This window comes from Ictidomys tridecemlineatus, chromosome 10 (assembly GCF_052094955.1).
Source record: "Ictidomys tridecemlineatus isolate mIctTri1 chromosome 10, mIctTri1.hap1, whole genome shotgun sequence".
Lineage (NCBI taxonomy): Eukaryota > Metazoa > Chordata > Mammalia > Rodentia > Sciuridae > Ictidomys > Ictidomys tridecemlineatus.
In genome coordinates this window covers 8538844-8556397 of record NC_135486.1, presented here as the reverse complement: position 1 = coordinate 8556397, position 17554 = coordinate 8538844, and the positions used below count along the sequence as shown (strand labels likewise).

The window sequence follows — 17554 nt, the reverse complement described above, 5'->3', positions numbered from 1 at the left end:
TCACATGTCACCTCACCACTCTGCGCCTCAGGTGGGTCATCTCTCAGTGAGACAGTTGGCCAGGATGATCTCTAAAGTCTACAACCTGAAAATCAGCGATTCTGGTATTTGGGTACCAAGAGGTCTCTTAAATCCCCATGAATCATGCCTGACCTCAAAGTCTTGTTTGGACACAAGAACCTGTGGGTTCCAGGACCCAAGGGAGCCTCTGTGGCGTGACACTAGAGAGCTGAGCCCTGGGGTGCCCGTGGAGAGGCAGAGGGGTAATAAGCAAGAGATGCCGCCCTGTGCGGGAACAGGAGAAGGTCCCCGTACTCTGAGGTCAGCACCGGGGCAGGGGGTCCAAACACCCCCGTTTTCAAGGAGCTGAAAGGCTCTTTACCCCTGAGACACAAAGGAGCAGGCAGTGAAGGAGTCTTGGGAACAGAAAGTAGAGAGGAAGGTGAGGAAGGAGGAGAAGGTGCCGAGAATCAGGCCCGGAGTGGGGCCTGGGAAGGGGAGGAGGCATGCACCAGGATACCAAGGAAGGCAGGGGTGGGCCAAGTTGAGGACAGTGTCCTCTGAGCCTGGAGGAGGCTCAGGTCCCCTGCCACAGGCAGCAAGGAATAGACATTGCATCTTGTGCTTGAGCTTTAGTTAGCATGGGGAAGGGCAAGTCATGTTCACAGAGGGTCACATCCAGCAGTGTCCTGTGGGAAGTGGGCGGCCAGCACCTGGCAGGTGGGCGGCAGTGGGGAAAGAGTGAGAACTGCCACCGCAGAGGGTCTGGAGGGCCAGCGCCTCCTCAGAACCCTGGCTACTCACATCGATTCACGTGCCCAAGAGTTTGTGATCAGCTACTCTGCGCGGGATCGGATGGAATGGTAATGTTTGTATAGTAAACCCCAAAGTGTGTGTGTACACAGCAAGAACGGACTGGTGCTTATTGACCAAACGCACACATTTACCTTCTTCATTGAGTCACAATAAAATTTCAGTGGACTGTTTGAAAATCTGCTCTTCTTTCTCCTCCCTTTGTAAACCTAAAATCTATGAGGCTACTAAAACCACAGGGCTGGGGATGAGCTCAGGGCTAGAGCCTTCAGAGCACCTGCGAGGCCCCAGGTCCACCCCAGCATCATAAAACAGCCTGCCAAAGTTAAACAGGGGAACCCTACACCCTCCACTGCATTCCTCTTCACGTCTCGGTTTTTCTCTCCTCAGGGGCTTCGATGGCATGCTCAGGCCCAGAGCTGAAAGAGGAATAAATTCCAAGTGGCCGAGGCTGTGTCCTCCGGGGCCCAGGACTTGCTCGCGAGTGACTTGGCCGTGAGCCCCACACAGCCCAGCACCATGGAGAGAGTCATCACCTTCTTCAACTCTATCTGGGACATCATCGTGACCAAGCACCAGGAGGGCATCTTCAACACCGTCTGCCTGGCCATCCTCCTGGGGCTGCCACTCGTCGTGGTTCTCACGCTCATCTTCATCTGCTGCCACTGCTGCTGGAGCCGGCCAGGCAGGAGCAGACCGCAGCCGGCGCAGAACAAGAGGAAGAAGAAGAAGAAGGATGAAGAAGACCTCTGGATCTCTGTCCAGCCCAAGCTTCTCCAGATGGAGAAGAGGCCATCGCTGCCTGTCTAGCTCCCTCTGGGGCCAAGCCTCCTCCCGTCCCCACAGAGACGAGGGAGCAGGAATCCCTGGAGAGACGCACTCCTGTCCCCAGACTACCTACTCCACCAGGGAACCAATCTCAGATTCAGTGTCCCCACAGAGGGCACTCCCCAGGGAGCACATGGACGTGTCTTGCTCTGTCTTGGCCACTATGTGTCCAGTAGCCATGTCTCTGACAGTGACCCAAGCATGCATTCCACCTGCCTCTGCACACCCCATACCCCAAAGCACCAAGAACGTGAGTCTGTCCATCTTGACATAGCTTCCCCGTGTACCCACACACCATCACCCGGGCAGATTCAGGCAACGGCGCAAGGGCAAGTCTATTCTGCTCATCTGATGGCTGTTGACTGTGTGCTCCAGGCCAGCAGCGCATTACACACACTTGCAGAAATGCCTGGTGGAAGGCGTGGCTAGACTCAGGCACTCAGACACAGTTGTGCAGCCAGGCAAGGCCCCCACGCACTGTCTGCTCCGTATTTCAGTCAGGTGGGAGACGTTGCCTCCCGATTCCTGTACCCACGCTGCCTTTCACTGGAGAGTCTGGCAGCCTGGTACTGCCCCTATTCCAGTGCAGACTGACACAGACACACCAAGTTCCTGTGCTTCTGACCCCTCACCTGTGCCCCTGTAAAGTCTGATGATCAAAATTCACTGAAAGCTCTTTTCTCGCAACATTGTTCTCGTTGCCACTGATGGTATTCAGTGTGGGCCAAGACCTCTCTGGCACGCTACCCCATAACCACTCAGCAAGGTGCCCTTTTCCAAGCAAAAACAAACAGCTCTTGTCGGTGGCTGCTAGAAAACTATGGAAACCCCTCATCCACTTCAGTGGGCTCCAAGTGTATACCTGTGCAATTATGTTTTCCAGATGGAAATGTTAGATGCTACAACTGAGTGAGGTATCCTCTTTCTACCAAAGATTTTCAGTAGGAAAGGAATTAAGACAATCACAGCACCATCTCCAAGAATGCACACAGGGAATGATTTCATATGGTTGTAAGGAGTGCACGTGTGGTGCAGGAGGGACCCAGAAGTAGCAACTGAAATGAAAGTAGGATGTAGCTATAAAGAAGTTTATTAATATTTATCTTGAAGCTCAGGCACGTACCTTGCACACAGTAGGTACTCATAACTGTAGTTTCTGTTTGATACATGGTGACATTATGGGTAAACTCTGATACCTCACCAATTCCCCCCAAGTGACCTTGTAAGAGAGCCCACTAACTGCTGCAATGGCTGGAGCTAGGTATTGGGTTCCACAGGAGACTACATGCAGAGCTAAGGGGCAAGAGGATGCTCGCACCCCAAGGGATGTGAGGACATGCAAGCTAGGTCCCCAGTGAGTTGAGCAGGCTCCTCCCCACCAGGCTGAGGTTGGGAGGCACAGTTAATCTACCATATGATGAACTGGTTGGCATTTTGATTGCATATGACCATATTACAAAGATGGATCATTCCCAATCTGGGAGCAGGTTGTACTCTAACAATTCATTTGCAGATCTTCTAGGGAGCACTCTTGAAATATTTTCCCATGGAAGCTGTTCTAGACAGTGGCAAAATCACTGCCTAATAGCACAGCTAAACTATGACATTTAGGAAAAAAAACATTTAAATTCATCAAGGCTGTGTGAATGGAGAAATGTACTCAATTTGCTTACTTGGGCTACCTGGTACTCACTTGCCTTCCAGGTACACTCCAGGTCCAAGGAGGGTGGGCATCTGGTGGTGACCAGGGTCTAGGACAGAACTCTGTGAACCTAACTTAGGCCTGCTTATGTGTCCAACCAGTCATGTTTGCCCTGGGGCGAGATTCCTTAGCGACTCAGGCCTCCACTCTTAAACCCCTTTGACCCAGAAAAAAAGCACTTCCTGATTCTGTGTCCCCTTGTCACTTGGAGAACTTGTCATAGAGCATCTGGCTGTCTCCTGCGTGTCCCAGGATGGCCAGTCATCTCCACACACCACATGCCTCCCATGTCCTCTGCTGCCCACCAGGACCAGCTGGCCTTCCCATCCCCAGCTCTCAGTCCCTCCAACGAAGATGACTTGGGAGAGACATGGAGACCGGCAGAGACATGGGGTGACAGGATCTGGGGGCATGGATCAACAGCATCAGGGACCATATGAGTAACATGGTTTCCATGGCAACTGGCCACCAAATTGAATTAAGACAGCAGTCAGTTGGCTGCTGTGACAAGGCTTCTGTCCCTAGGCACAGGGCCCCTGCCATCTCCTCAACGCATGGACTTTCTCCCACTCTGGACGTGAAACACCCAGAAACTCACATCTCAATTGTCTCCAAAGCCCAAGACGCAGAAGACTCCACCTGGAGGGGGCTTGTCTGTTCCTCTCCCGGCCTCCCCACAGCCTCATGGTGCCTAGGCCTGTGCAGGAAGCGTGCCAGGCCCTCAGATTGGACAAATGGAAGCTCGGAAGTGCCAAGGGAACCTTCCGTCACGTCCTTCCGTCACATCCTTCCCCCACCCCCACCCCCACCCACCCCCCACCCCCGTCCTGGCCTCTCCCGTGCCCCTCCTCGTCCCTCTTCTCCCTGCACCTGCGGTTCAGCCGTCTACCCCCTCCCCTTTTACTCCCTGTATCCCAGCCTCTGTCCGGAACCACCTCTGGCAATCACTGGGACCTCGGGACTCCTGTCCACATGGCTCACCTGGGGAGGTGAGTTAACGGGGGACAAAACGAGGATCTGTAAAGAAGAGGCCTCAACCAGCACAGGCTAGGAGAGGGGGTCCCAGGCCCAGGGTTCTGACAGCCTCAGCCAGGCCCAGACAGGGTCAGAGGAGAGAGGCCCGGCCATTGCTCAGAGTCGCTGTTTGTTTGCATTTCTTGGTGGGGAGGGAAAGGAAAAGGACAGTGTGGAGAAAGGAAATTCCCCTTTCCAAGAAGAATATAAATGATCAAAGCTGTATAATATTTTTCAGTAAAATTCAAATACACATAAAGGAAAATTTTATTTAAATAAATATTTTGAAAATCAAAAGCTGTGCCTAGCCTCCTTGTTGGCTGGAGTCAGTTACTTCCCTAACATCAGGTGTTACTCTCCCTTGGCCAGGCCTCAGAAGTGATGGGGGCAGGGGCTCACTCTGGACCCCTACCCAACCCTGCCTGGTCACCACCTCCCCAGAGCAGAGTCACAGGTCGAAGGACCAGGAACGTGGCTTTCTCACCCCCCTTGGCTAAGCAGACAGCCTCAGAGACCAAACTCCTCAGAGGTGCCAACTCCGGAAATACACACTTACGTTCCCTGGCAACCCTTGGAGAACTCTCCCTTCTATGAGGTCAATCAATGGCTTCTCACAGAGAAAGGAGAAAGAGCAAAGACCTAAGCAGAAATCGACCTTTGGGCTAATCTGGTGCTGGGAAGGGAAGGATCGAGAGCCTCTAGAGAGCCACCAGGGACTGAGCTATGGGTGTTTGCCTGGTGAGGGGGATGGGGGGTACACACACGTGCACACTTGCATGCATGTATAAGTGTACACCTTCCTTTTGAGTCACCCAGAGCTTTGCATTGGTTATGAAATTCATGATTTAGATCCTCCTGATTCCTCTCCTATGATGCCAAGAATTGCTGTTAAAGCAGAAGCTGTCCAGAGCATGCTGCCCAAGAATCACGAGTGATGGAAGTGCTCTCCCTCAACACCGTCTATATGGCACCATCACCACAGTGGCTGCTTAAATCCATTAAAATCAAATCAAAGGTCTGCCAGCCATACTTCAAGTGTCCAGCAGCCACACGTGGCTAGCTGCTCTCATCCTGGACGGCATAGGCCCATGATCTCCCGGGGAACCACTTTCAAACACGTTGGCAAAACTCCATGCTGGACTGTATGTTAACGAGGCTCAGGAAGGAAGGCCCATGGAACAGGCTCCCATTCTGCCCCGTCTCCCCCCAGGCAGGCTACATCTGAAGTTCTACTTGGTTCCCAGTACCCATGACACCAGGCAATGGAGGCTTCACTTAGCTTCCCCTTCATTCCCAGGACATTCCAAAACTTTCCAGAGCAGTTAGGGATGTTGACCAGAAACCACCAGGAAGGGAGCGGCCCCTGCACCCCTGAAGGGAGCCACCGCTGGTGCCCCCAGCCCCTCCACCAGGCCCCCTGGGTGTGCCCAGGGTTCCCACGGAACCATCGGCCTCCACGCTGTCAACTCACCAGGGCACCCCTGCGTGGGCCTTGCCTGTGACGTCAGCGTGATTCCCAAATTAAAACCCCCAGGACTAGGAGGCCGAGGGAAGATCCCTTCAGCCAGCTTTCTGTTTCTGTCACCGTTTCAGGGGGAAGTTTTCAGACACCTTTGAGGACAACCCCATCAAGTGGTGCTTTACTCAGGAAGGGTGGCCTGCATACTGAGTCCCCTCTCACGACATCTGTTCCATAGATGTCTGTGCCATCCACTACGTGCCACTCACACTGGGTGCCAGACGTGCAAAGCTGTCCAGAGGGGCTCACGGCCTGACTGAGGGGGCAGACAAGCAAAGAGACCACTTTGATCCAGTGTGGTCACTGCTCCCTTAGAGGGATGCCCCAGGGCTGGTGTCAGGACAGGCTGACGGGAGACCATGGGAGCACCAATGGCTGCCTGGTGGGAGGTGGCCAGGAGGGCCCGTCTACACAGTGGACATTGGGGAGGTGCACTCTGGAATAGGGGTGCAGGGGGCAGCTGACGAGACCATTCAGAAGCCATCTGAGCCGTCGAGTCACAGGTGCTGTGGGCTAGGACTCAGGAGGAGGGTGGTCCGACCCTGCGGCTGGCTCCAGCTCCCACTGGTCATGCCCTTCAGGCCCCTGCATCTTTCTGTCAAGACTTAACTGCAAAGTGGAGCTGATGGCAGGCCCTGTCTCCCAGGGGGGAAAAGCTTAAATGAGATAATGCCTACAAAGCATTTAGCACAGGGCCTGGCTTATAGAAAGTGCTCAGTAAAGGTTGGGTGTTGTTAATAAGAATAGAGGGAAAGTCATGAGAGAGCTGTCCCAGGAGTCAGAGGAGGAGCGACTCTCGGGAAGAAAGCAAATTCCACGGGACAGAACCGTGCAGACAGGCCCCACGCGATGGGGATTCACCCTGATTTTTACTAACCTTTCCCTGTCTCACTCTTCTCTTTCTCTTTCTTCCATTCATGAACCATATGATCCTGTGAACAGCCTTAGAGCTGGCTAGAGACACACCCCTAGCAAGGAGGAAAACAGAAAAGCAACACAAAAATCAAAAGTTTTGAATGAAATCATAAAACCTACTATCTTACCATTCCAGAGGGTTTGCAATACATAGAGAGCACTTTCATTACCTCATTTGACATCCACTTTATAAATGAAGAAAATGAGGCCCACCGAAAGGAAGCCCACTGATCTGGCCTGGAATGGAAACCAGAGTCTCAGGCTCTTGCCCCAGAGCACCCACACACCAGGCCCAGCCCAGGCTAATTTGCTGATTTGGGTTCCTCCAGACTTCTAGGAGCACCTCCTTTGAGTCAGAAATTACTGAATGCAATCTGCCGTAACCTGTGACATGCCCAAATGTCTCCTTCAGATGCTCCATAGCAAGCCCCATCTGCCTCCTTAGCTGTCTCTAAGCCTAATAGTCCTTACTCACCAAAATAAAGCACTGCTTTCATTTCATTTCCTTCTTTTATTGGAATTATAATACTACTGCAGTACTATTGTTTTCTGCTTTGTTCTTACAATTACACTGCAGTTCATCTATTTTATAGAATAAACCGGCTTATGGGCTAACCTGGAAATGTAACTTCTTTAGATAACATTGGAATTAGAACCAAAAGCCTTTCCCCCACGGAAGCAAACAACCAAAAAGAGGGCTTTGGGAAGCATTTGAAAACTTGGAGCTGCTTGAAATCCCTTCCAGGAGTGCCCCTTACCTTCCTGCATGCTGACAACCTCCAGCCCCTGTCTCCCCGCTCAGCCTGGTACGCCAGGTCTGGGAACAGAGGCCAGGTCTCATAGGCAACCTCTTCAAGGTAGCACCTCTTATCTACTTGTGAATTGGTCCAGCAACAACACTGCCTGAGCAACCACCAAGGGCAGGTGGATGTTGATATGAGCCACCCTGGTTGACCCTCCATACAACTTCCCAAGAAGGAAGAGAAGTGGGAAACCCTAGCTCCCAGATTCCCGCATTATGGAGGAGAGAGATGCTAAGGCAAGAGGCTCTTGGTAAGACAACACTGCCATCTCCTGGCTGTGATGAGTATAGCAAGACTCTAGCACCAGGGTGCAGGCCCTAACTGTGCTGATCAGCTCCTAGGGACAGGCACGTCCTCCTGCCCTGGTGAAGGGATTAAAGCATGACTTGGAAGTTTGTTTAGTAGAAGACCTTTTCCAGTAACTGACTACCCTTTACCAAGAGCTCTTCGCCGTTCCTGTTTCTCCTTCCTCCTGGCTATTCCTGCATCTGCATTTCTCCCATGTACATATTTTCCTTTCACACCCCACACCTGGTTCTTCTCCTTCCTTGGTCACAATTCCTTCAGCACTTCCTAGCTGCAATAGTCCTTGAATCGCTGAAAATTCCAAGTTCAAAAACAAAGCTCTTGACCTCATCTGACTAACACAGACTCAGGACCCTTTCCCAGAGAAAGCAGCTATGAGCAGCATCCGACTCCAAGCTCTGCCAGGTGAGGACGGCCCCTCCTCTTAAATCCTGTTGACTTTCCTTCCATAGATATGTTTCACCTGCGCCCTCCCTCCCTTTCCCGGTCGCAGGCCAAGGAAGTCATTACGCGTTGCCTGAACTCGTGATTCTCCATCCTCCCCAATCCCTCCCCACGAGGATGGTTAGATGGGTGGCAGGTGCAGTTGGATGCCTTCTGATGTTCTGCGGCACAGCCGAGTAACTGTGGTTGACAACAATTAATTGAATATTTCAAAATAGCTCGTAGAAAGGGTTGTGAATGCTCCCAATACAGAGAATGAGGAATGCCTGAGGCCATGGATGCGCCAATTACCCGGATCTGATCATTACACATTATATACGTGTACTGAAATGTCAAACTGAGCCCCTCAGATGTGTGCAATCACCATGTTTCAATTAAAAATATATTTTTTAAAAAATCCCACCACCCCCATTCTCTATTCTGCCTTCAGACTGATGATATTTTCAAAATAAAACCTGACCGTGTCACTGCAGAGTTTAGGAACCTCTGAGAGTTCTACGCTGTCCAAATGCTTTCATGTGAGCAGTAGCTCTGGTCCCTGTGGGATGTTAGAATCCCCCGGGGAGCTTTGAAAAGCTCAGATGCACAGGACTCACCTGAGACCCACTGAAATGGAGTCTCTGGAGGGGAGTGAGTCTCTGTGCACATCAAAGCTCATGTGGACTCTGATGGGCAGTGCCAGCTGAGGGCCACTATTGAGAGCCACAGCCAAAGGGCCAAGGGGCCCCAGCAAACTTCCAGCTGCCAGCTGATGATTGGCTCACAGAGGTCCCAGCAACATCTAGCTGATTGGCTCCTCTGCGGTGATCCTCATTGGGCTGTTTCCCTGCCCTTTCAGACCACGGAGCTGCTCATTGGGGGACTATTTGGCTCCGCCCATGCAACCCAGCCAATCGGCCTCAAGAGCAGGAGGATTGTGGGAGGTGGAGAGGCTTGTGGTTGGGAGAGAGGCTTGTGGGAAGCCGGTGGTGGCAGTTGGGCTCTGAGGGTTTTTTCCTGAGGAGCTGTTTTGCTTGGTGTGTGTGGTTCTAAAAATAAATTTCATTTCTTTTGACAAGTGACTCCTGAATTGTGCCCAGGCAGACTCTGGCAGGCCACTGTGATGGCATGGCAGGGAATCCTGGCCCACTGGCTCCCAAACTCTTCACATCTGCTAGGTGCCCTGGCACCCCAGGGTATCTGTGTCCTCTCCTGGAAGATTCAGACCTATCCTTCCAGAACTAATGCTGATGCATCACCACAAAATTTCTCCAGCACCCACAGTGGGATTGGTGGCCCTGCTCTGCTCACCATGGCCCTGGTGACTCACGGTCCCCACGCTGCCACTGTCCTAGTTTGTTGCCACACTGTCTTCCCACAGCCCTGCCAGCTGCTCTAGAGCCATGGTGGTTCTGCTCATCCTGTGTCCTGTATGGGGCAGGCCACACTCAGGGAACTCCACCAAACGCTTGCATGACTACTGTCCTGTCCCTACCCTGGCCTGGCCTGCGGTCCAACCCTTCCACGTGAGCTTCTGTGTGCTCTGGTTTGCACTAAGGGGTAGACATTGCTTCCCAGGAGCTTCACAACCTTGATGGCTCAGATCCTGGCCCATATTCAGCCACCAGAGCAGGAGCTTCAGGAGCTTGCCACATCAAAAGAGGTCAGGCACACGTGAAGGGTCAGGGGTGGAATGCCTCCCAGAGCCAGATAAACACCTTTTGGAACAAGCTTCCCAGACTTCCTTCCCTGCCCCAGTGGAACTCTTGAAGGTCAGCTGAGTTCTCCACCCCACCCCTCCTTTGGGCCAGCATAGGTCCTACATGCAAAGGAATATGAACTAACTAACCCACTCCAGTTTCCTACAGGATCCCTGTGGCCCCTGGTGGAGAAAGCCTGGCTCAGTGAGCACGGGTGTGCACCCTGTAATCTACTGCCATCAGACCCCTCCAGAGCAAAAAGACCTTCAGCAAAAAGATCCAGTTCAGGGCTACTCAGAGTGGTCACCAATCCAGCAGGAGCCCCCAACCCCCCACACCTACTGACTTACAACATCCGGGGACAGGGTGCAGCATTCCGTGTTTCATGAATGCTTGAGTTTAAGAAGCAGGTTAAAACTGAAGAGCAGGGCTGGGGATGTGGCTCAAGCAGTAGTGAGCTCACCTGGCGTGCGTGCGGCCTGGGTTCGATCCTCAGCAACACATACAAAGATGTGTGTCCGCCAAAAACAAAAAATAAATATTAAAATTCTTTCTTTCTCTCTCTCTCTCTCTCTCTCTCTCTCTCTCTCTCTCTCTCTCTCTCTCTCTCTCTCTCTCTCTCCTGGACCTACCAGGATGGGCCCAGGGCTTCTGAGTCACAGGGCTGAGTACCCTCATGCACAGGTACAGAGCATAGCACAGAGGAATCCAGAGATGACTTGAAACTGGGAAGCTGTATAGAAGGACCTTTAAGACAAGCAAGGAAAAGAGCTCAGGTCCAGGGCCCAACAAAGCTGGGTCAAGGCTGAAAGAAACCTGGCATGTGTCTGAAAAGCTCCCCCTCAGAGCCCATCACAGCACCCTCCTCACCCCGGCCCCACCTCCATCTCTCTTTTTTTTTAATATATGACAGCAGAATGAATCACAATTCTTGTTACACATACAGAGCACAATTTTTCATATCTCTGGTTGTATACAAAGTATATTCACACCAATTCATGTCTTCATACATGGACTTTGGAAAATGATGTCCATCACATTCCACCATCATTTCTAACCCCATGCCACCTCCCTTCCCCTCCAACCCCTCTGCCCTATCTAAAGCTCGTCCATTCCGCCCATGTTCCTTCTCCCTATCCCACTGTGAATCAGCCTCCTTATATCAAAGAAAACATTCAGCATTTGGTTTTTTGGGATTGGTTAACTTCACTTAGCATTATCTTCTCCAACTTTATCCATTTACCTGAAAATGCCATGATTTTATTCTCTTTTATTGCTGAGTAATATTCCATTGTGTATATATGCCACTTTTTTATCCATTCATCTATTGAAGGGCACCTGGGTTGGTTGCACAGTTTAGCTATTGTGAATTGTGCTGCTATAAACATTGAAGTGGCTGTGTCCCTGTAGTATGATGTTTTTAAGTCCTTTGGTTATAGACAGAGAAGAAGGATAGTTGGGTCAAATGGTGGTTCCATTCCCCATTTTCCAAGAAATCTCCTTATTGCTTTCCATATTCGCTGCACAAATTTGCAGTCCCACCAGCAGTGTATGAGTGTGCCTTTTTCCCCACATCCTCACCAACACTTATTGTTGTTTGTATGCATAATAGCTGCCATTCTGACTGGAGTGAGATGAAATCTTAGAGTGGTTTTAATTTGCATTTTTCTGATTGCTAGTGATGATGAACATTTTTTCATGGATTTGTTGATTGATTGTATATCATCTTCTCAGAAGTGACTGGTTCAGGTCCTTGGCCCATTTATTGATTGGGTTATTTGGGTTTTTTGGGCTTAGCTTTTTGAGTTCATCACCTCCATCTCTTAATCCTACTCTTTTTCTCCTGCAGCATTTATCACTCTTGAAATTAGATACTTATTCTTCATTGTCAGTCTCCAACACTAGACTATGAGCATAATTTATTTGCTATTTATTGCTGGTCTTGACCTCTAGTATATAAGCACTAGAATATACAGAACAAAACATATAAGCAAATGTCTTGTTCACGCGGCTAGGTCCAGTGCTTCGGAGGGAACCCGGTACATCACATGTGTGTTGAATGAATAGGTGAATGAATGAGTGAATGACGGCTTTGTGAACACCAGGCCAGCGTTGGGCTTGCTCATCCATTTCCCCCAGTGTCCAACAGGCTGCCTGGTACCAAGCCAGCGAACTCTTCATAGGTTCCTGAGTCAATGAACTGATCAGCCCCAACATGAAGACCATATCTCACGCAGACCACTCATTATTAGATCTAGGGTTACTATGGCATTGCTCAGTGTGTCCATCTGGGGAGGGAGTGGGACAGAAACAGGAAAACTGCCAACTTGGAAGGTTGGCAAAGACAGTCTCAGGAATATGGCGTGACGTTCACCCAGAGGTCAACACCTGGAGAAGCCCAGGCAGTTACCTACACCTGCCCTGATGGGACACTGTAGCTTTTAGGACATACACTTCCTTCCCACTCATGTGCTTCTGCATTGCAAATGCCATCATTTGCCATCACAGGAAGACAGCACAGTCAACCAGATTCCATCATAATGTGCCAATTGCGCCTTCACTTGCACTTAGGTTAAGTTTAGCGTTCAAGTGCACTTATTCAGGAAAAAAAAAACACACACACACAAAGTGAAATTTATTTTTGATCAAGTGGTTTATTTCTTCTTGAATAGGATTTTAAGTTACTTCAATGGCCATTGACTTAGCTACAGAAAACTTCCAGGATGATAGGAAACAAGCAAGAAGAATCTGACTCTGTCCAGTCAAGCAGTGAGCCTCATGGGGCTGGGGAACCTGGGAAAACCCAGGGTCCAGCAGGGAGGGGAGCCAGGGAAGTGCGAGGCTGAGGGCCACAGGGGCACAAAGGGGAGTCCAGGAAGAGTCCTGGGTGGAACTAGTTATTAAGAGAGTCAAATCATTTAAAGTTGAAATGAGTGAGAATTTATTTACAACATATGCAGATCTATGCAAGTGATTATGCAAATGGATGGAAAGGGGGCAGTTAAAGATAGCAGTAAAATGGGAGCTTCGGTTCCCAGCAAGCCGAGCCCCGTCAGAGCTCAGCTAAATGTGAGTGCATTGGCCCTTCCCCTTCCTGTGCCCCATAACACCAGCAGTATAAAGTGGGTAAGAGCTGCACTTTCTCTCAAAACCCAGGAAGAACAACAAATGCCAGGCTGCCTCAGCCCTGACCCCTGGGGAGTCGGAACCTCTCTGTGATGCTTTTTCCAGAAATATTTGTAGTAGCAGAGCTTTAAATGTGTGTCTATATACACACCCATTTCTAGAGATTTCTGATGGGTGAGATACCAGGTGATTCATCTTTTCACCCTAATGCAGTATATGACTTATCAAAAGTGGGCTGAAAACCCGTGAGTTCCAACACCCTTTCCCACTCACACGTACTGTGCAACTACAATATTGAGGATTCTCGGGTCCCCTGGGGGTAGCTGGGAGAAAATGCAGGTGACAGGGGTGGAACTGCTGTGATTTGAAGTGGGGGACCCATTTCTTCTGGGTTACCCATCAATCTCAGAAACTAGAGGCCCTGAGCAACCCTCAGACTCCTGTGCCCCCATCCCCACTAACCACCAGCCCAAGCCTACACAGCCCCAACCCCGGCTGGTGGCTTCCTGCGAAGACTGCTGCAACCGGCCATCAGAAGGCTCTCGTCTTTCCTGTCAGTGTCCGCTTCTTTCTGCCAGAGAAACGCCCTCTGCTGTAGCCGTGGGGGCGGATTTTCAACTCCACGTAAGGAATGGAGAACTCGTGTCCTTTCCAGGGCTCCCAGTTCACCCCCTAAGAAGAAGGCCAACATCAAGAAGAGGCATCCGGCAGGAGGGCAGGGGAGGGTACAGTCCCAAGCAGTCCTCTGTACCCAGTGAAATTCCTCTCTCCCTCCCTCCTTCTCTCTCTCCAGGGGAGAGAGGAGACAAGGTGGCCCCTCTGGTTCTGGGGAGATGAGAGTCAGATGGGAAGGCACCCTCTGCTGGGCAGCTGGGGTTAGAGAGCCTGAGGGGACAGATTCCTGCAGCCTCTGTGCTAGGAGGATGGGATGTGAGTCCAGGATGTGGATGAGGCCAGAGGCCCCCAAAATAACACGGGGTCCACCTGGCCAGCAATGAGCAAATTAGTTTGGCCTCACTCTTTCCCCTTCCAAAAAATTAAAGGCAAAAAATAAACATATTAATTGGCCAATTGTGTAAAATCATTTTCAATTTAGACTGTTTAGATATTAGCTCTGGGGTAACAAATAACCCGCTGAAAACTAAATTTCATTTTATGTCTTTTGACTGGTGAGCACAATAATATTTAATTCACTTAATAACCTTGCAACCTGGCCAATAAAGAGCCCAAGTGACCGATTTTATGTATTTTAATTTGTGAGGTAAATAATAAACAAGAAGCTAAATGCCTTGCAGACTGTGAAAAGCACATTAACCAGATGAATGTCTTTTATTAGCAAATATGGGGATGGTTTAGGGCATGCTGGCTGCTCGGTTCAAATATCTGATCTCTGATGGCAAGTTTCTCTGAGTCAGCCCACATGCTGCCACCATGATTGATGGGCCCACCTTCCTTGGCTTCCCTGGGGGGGGGGTCAAATTTATTCTTCCCTTTGAAAAACTACATAAGGATTGGGAGTCTCCTCAGCCTAGTTAGGATCAAAGGGATAAAAATGTACCTGGACTTTAGATGTAGTAATATTGGAATGGAGTGAGTTCTGGGGAAAGGTGGCTTCCTGAAGGGGGGGTCAGGACCTGGGACGTGTCACGATTTTTACATGAGGAAGATTCAGAGGTAAATGATTAGACTATGAGAGCTGTAACCTGGTCAGCCCATCCTGGTTTGAGTGGACCACTGGGTGATAACTGCAGACAGGTGGGGTATGACTGAAGGAGCAGGGTCACTGGGGCCGTGCCCTGGAAGGGCTCATCTTCCCTATGGCCCTTTCCCCTCTGTCTCTTGCTGCTTCCTGGCCCCCAGGAGCAGAGCAGAGCTCCTCCACTACACCCTCTGCCATGATGTTCTGCCTCACCTTGGGCCCAGAGCCACGCAGTTGGCCCATCACGGACTGAACCTCTGAAACCCTGAGCCAAGATAAACTTTTTCTCCTCTAAGTTGTCCTTGTCAGGTACTTTGGTCACAGCTATAAAAAGCTGGCTAACACAGATGGGAAACTGGAAGCCCAGGATGGAACTCCGAGGGCTGGTGGGGAGGGCTGATGATGACTAGGAGGAAAGATGCGATTTTCCAGAAGCTGGGAGAGCCCACAGGAGACACCCAGTGGCTGACAGAATCCAGATGATACTCAAGAGTCATGGGGGTTTGAGAAGTGGTTACTAGGAAACCCTCAGAGCAAGGAGGGGAGAGGTGCCCTCCTGGACTCTCAGCCCTGCGCACACTCTTACTGCAGAGACCTGTCTAGCACAATGCTCTGGGAGGAAACGGGGTGGGCTTCCGGTGAAGTAGATCCAAGGATAAGTCCGACCGGAGGCAGAAGAGACTACCTTCCTGGTGATCAGGAACTTGAGAGAAATGGCTCTGATTCCATGAGAACAACTAGGAAGGACCATGAAGTGTCAGGTGTGGAAAAAGTTCTTGTCTCCCCAACATCCACAGGTGGAAGCCCTAACCCCCAGTGTGATGGTATCAGGAGGTAGGCCTTTAGGAGGTCATTAGTTTAGATGAGATCATGAAGGTACCGTCCTATGATGCGATTAATGCTCTTATGAGAAGAGGAAGAGGCCATAATATCTCCCTCTCTCTCTCTCTCTCCCCACCCTGCTCTCTCGCTGTCTCGCTCTCTTGCTCTCTCTACACCCAGGAAGCAAGGCCCCACCAAGAGCTGGACCTGTGGCACCCTGATCTTAGATTTCCCAACCTCTACGAGAAGTAAGTGTCTGCTGCTCAAGCCCCCTGCAGTGGCATTCTGTTAGAGCAGCCTAAGCTGACTGGGACGACGTGTGTGTGAACTGGCAAGGTGAAATGGCGGTGACCCGTGTATCTAGCTTTATACGGCAGTGGGCAGTTGGAGTTTCCCACCCACCTACACCAAGGAAGTGTAAAGCCCTGGAATGCAGAGGGCAGGGAGGGGCGTGACCTCAAGGCCTGAAGCCTAGAGGAGAAGCTTTTCTGTCCTGACTGGAAGTCTTGGAGAGAGAGAGGAGCCCCCAGACCAGGGAGCAGGGTGCCCTTTGGGGAGCCGATGTGGACAGAGCTGGAACAGAAAGATGTTTGCCTCTCACATACCTCACTGTGCTTGGTCTCCCCATATTTGCCATTGGGATTGGCCAAGTGGCAGTTCTTGTACCACCATCCGCCATGATGGGTCAGGGCACAGTTGCTGAGGGCGATATCATTGTCCCTGTCAAAAGTTGTAAATTTCCATCCATTGTGGTAAGTAAGAGCGTCCCCTGCAGGAGAGAAGAGCAGGGAGGCAGAGCCATAAGGGGATGATCAAGGCATTCCCAGGAAAGTGCCCATGGACCCAGTCACTGATATGTCATGATGGTCACCACTCTCTGGGAGCAGAACATGAGTGAACAGGTCCTCTTTCCTGGCCTGTCACCCCAATTCCAGGCTTGTTTCTCCAACAGCCTCAACATTTTCACATGGAAGCTCACGGTTACATCAAATGTCCAGCCACCCCTCACACGAGGTGACCACTCTGTCCTCTCATCTCTGCGTGGCCAACAAGCCCCTCGTGCCCTTTACCACCCTTTCTCCTCAGCTCCTCGCACCCCCCTCCCCTGTTGCTGCCACCCCAGGCCTCTCCTCATCTTCTCTCTGGCTTCTCGCCCGCCAGCCCCCCGGAAGCCCAAACACCCATTTTCACTCTCTCCAACCTAACATCCTGCTTCCTACCACAGGGAGGTGACTTACTCCTCCAAGTGACAGTCTTGTCACTTGGCTGTCCCCTAGACACAATCTCAGATTCCACTGTCCCCACCAGGCACCCTCCACTTTTAAATCAAGCCAGTCCACCTTTCATGGCAAGTCTGCCCTTCATTGGTCAAAACCTAACCTCCCGTAAAGCCTAGTAACACCACTGCTAGGGAAGAGCCTCACTGATCCCCGATGTACGCACACACCCCTGAACCTGGAGCCCGTCGGTGTACAATTCCGCACTTCTTTACATCCCATCTGGGCCCTGCCTCTATGATCTTAGCTGTCTTTCCCTATGGCACTTGTCATCTTTATAAGTTCACTTCTTTCTCAGCTCATAAAAGGCAACGGAGTCCCATATCACACTCAAGCTTCGTCAAGTTCTGTTCCAGCAACAACGATGCCTACAATTGCATCGAATCTGAGTTCATGGAGCAGCTTCACACACATGTTCCCGTTTAACTCTCACGGGCCTGCAAGGTGGGCAGGGCAGCTCTTGGTCCCCTGAGGAAATAAACCCACAGAGGTTAGACTCTAGGGAATTTTAAAGTCCCAAGTCCACAAATGGCAGAGCTGGGACCCAACCCCAGTTCCTCAGATTCTAAGACCAGTGTTCTTTCTGAGAGACCAGTTCACGATGACT

General features: G+C 50.9%; 2 protein-coding genes across 4 annotated transcripts in view; one reads left to right on the top strand and one right to left on the bottom strand.

The window, feature by feature from the left end:
• Positions 1-4654, top strand: part of Kiaa0040 (KIAA0040 ortholog) — a 33146-nt gene extending 28492 nt beyond the window's left edge. For both annotated transcript variants that reach the window (XM_040277689.2, XM_013356216.3), the window contains one exon: positions 1204-4654. In XM_040277689.2, coding sequence (XP_040133623.1) covers positions 1333-1623 — 291 coding nt within the window. In that variant the 5' untranslated portion in view covers positions 1204-1332 and the 3' untranslated portion in view covers positions 1624-4654. The remainder of the gene's footprint in view (positions 1-1203) is intronic.
• An 8003-nt stretch (positions 4655-12657) lies between these two features.
• Tnn (tenascin N) overlaps positions 12658-17554 on the bottom strand; it is a 73270-nt gene continuing 68373 nt past the window's right edge. For both annotated transcript variants that reach the window (XM_021722537.3, XM_078022360.1), the window contains exons 21-22: positions 16276-16439; positions 12658-13821 (exon numbers count right to left, since the gene is read on the bottom strand). In XM_021722537.3, the coding sequence (XP_021578212.2) occupies positions 13681-13821; positions 16276-16439 (305 nt within the window). In that variant the 3' untranslated portion in view covers positions 12658-13680. The remainder of the gene's footprint in view (positions 13822-16275; positions 16440-17554) is intronic.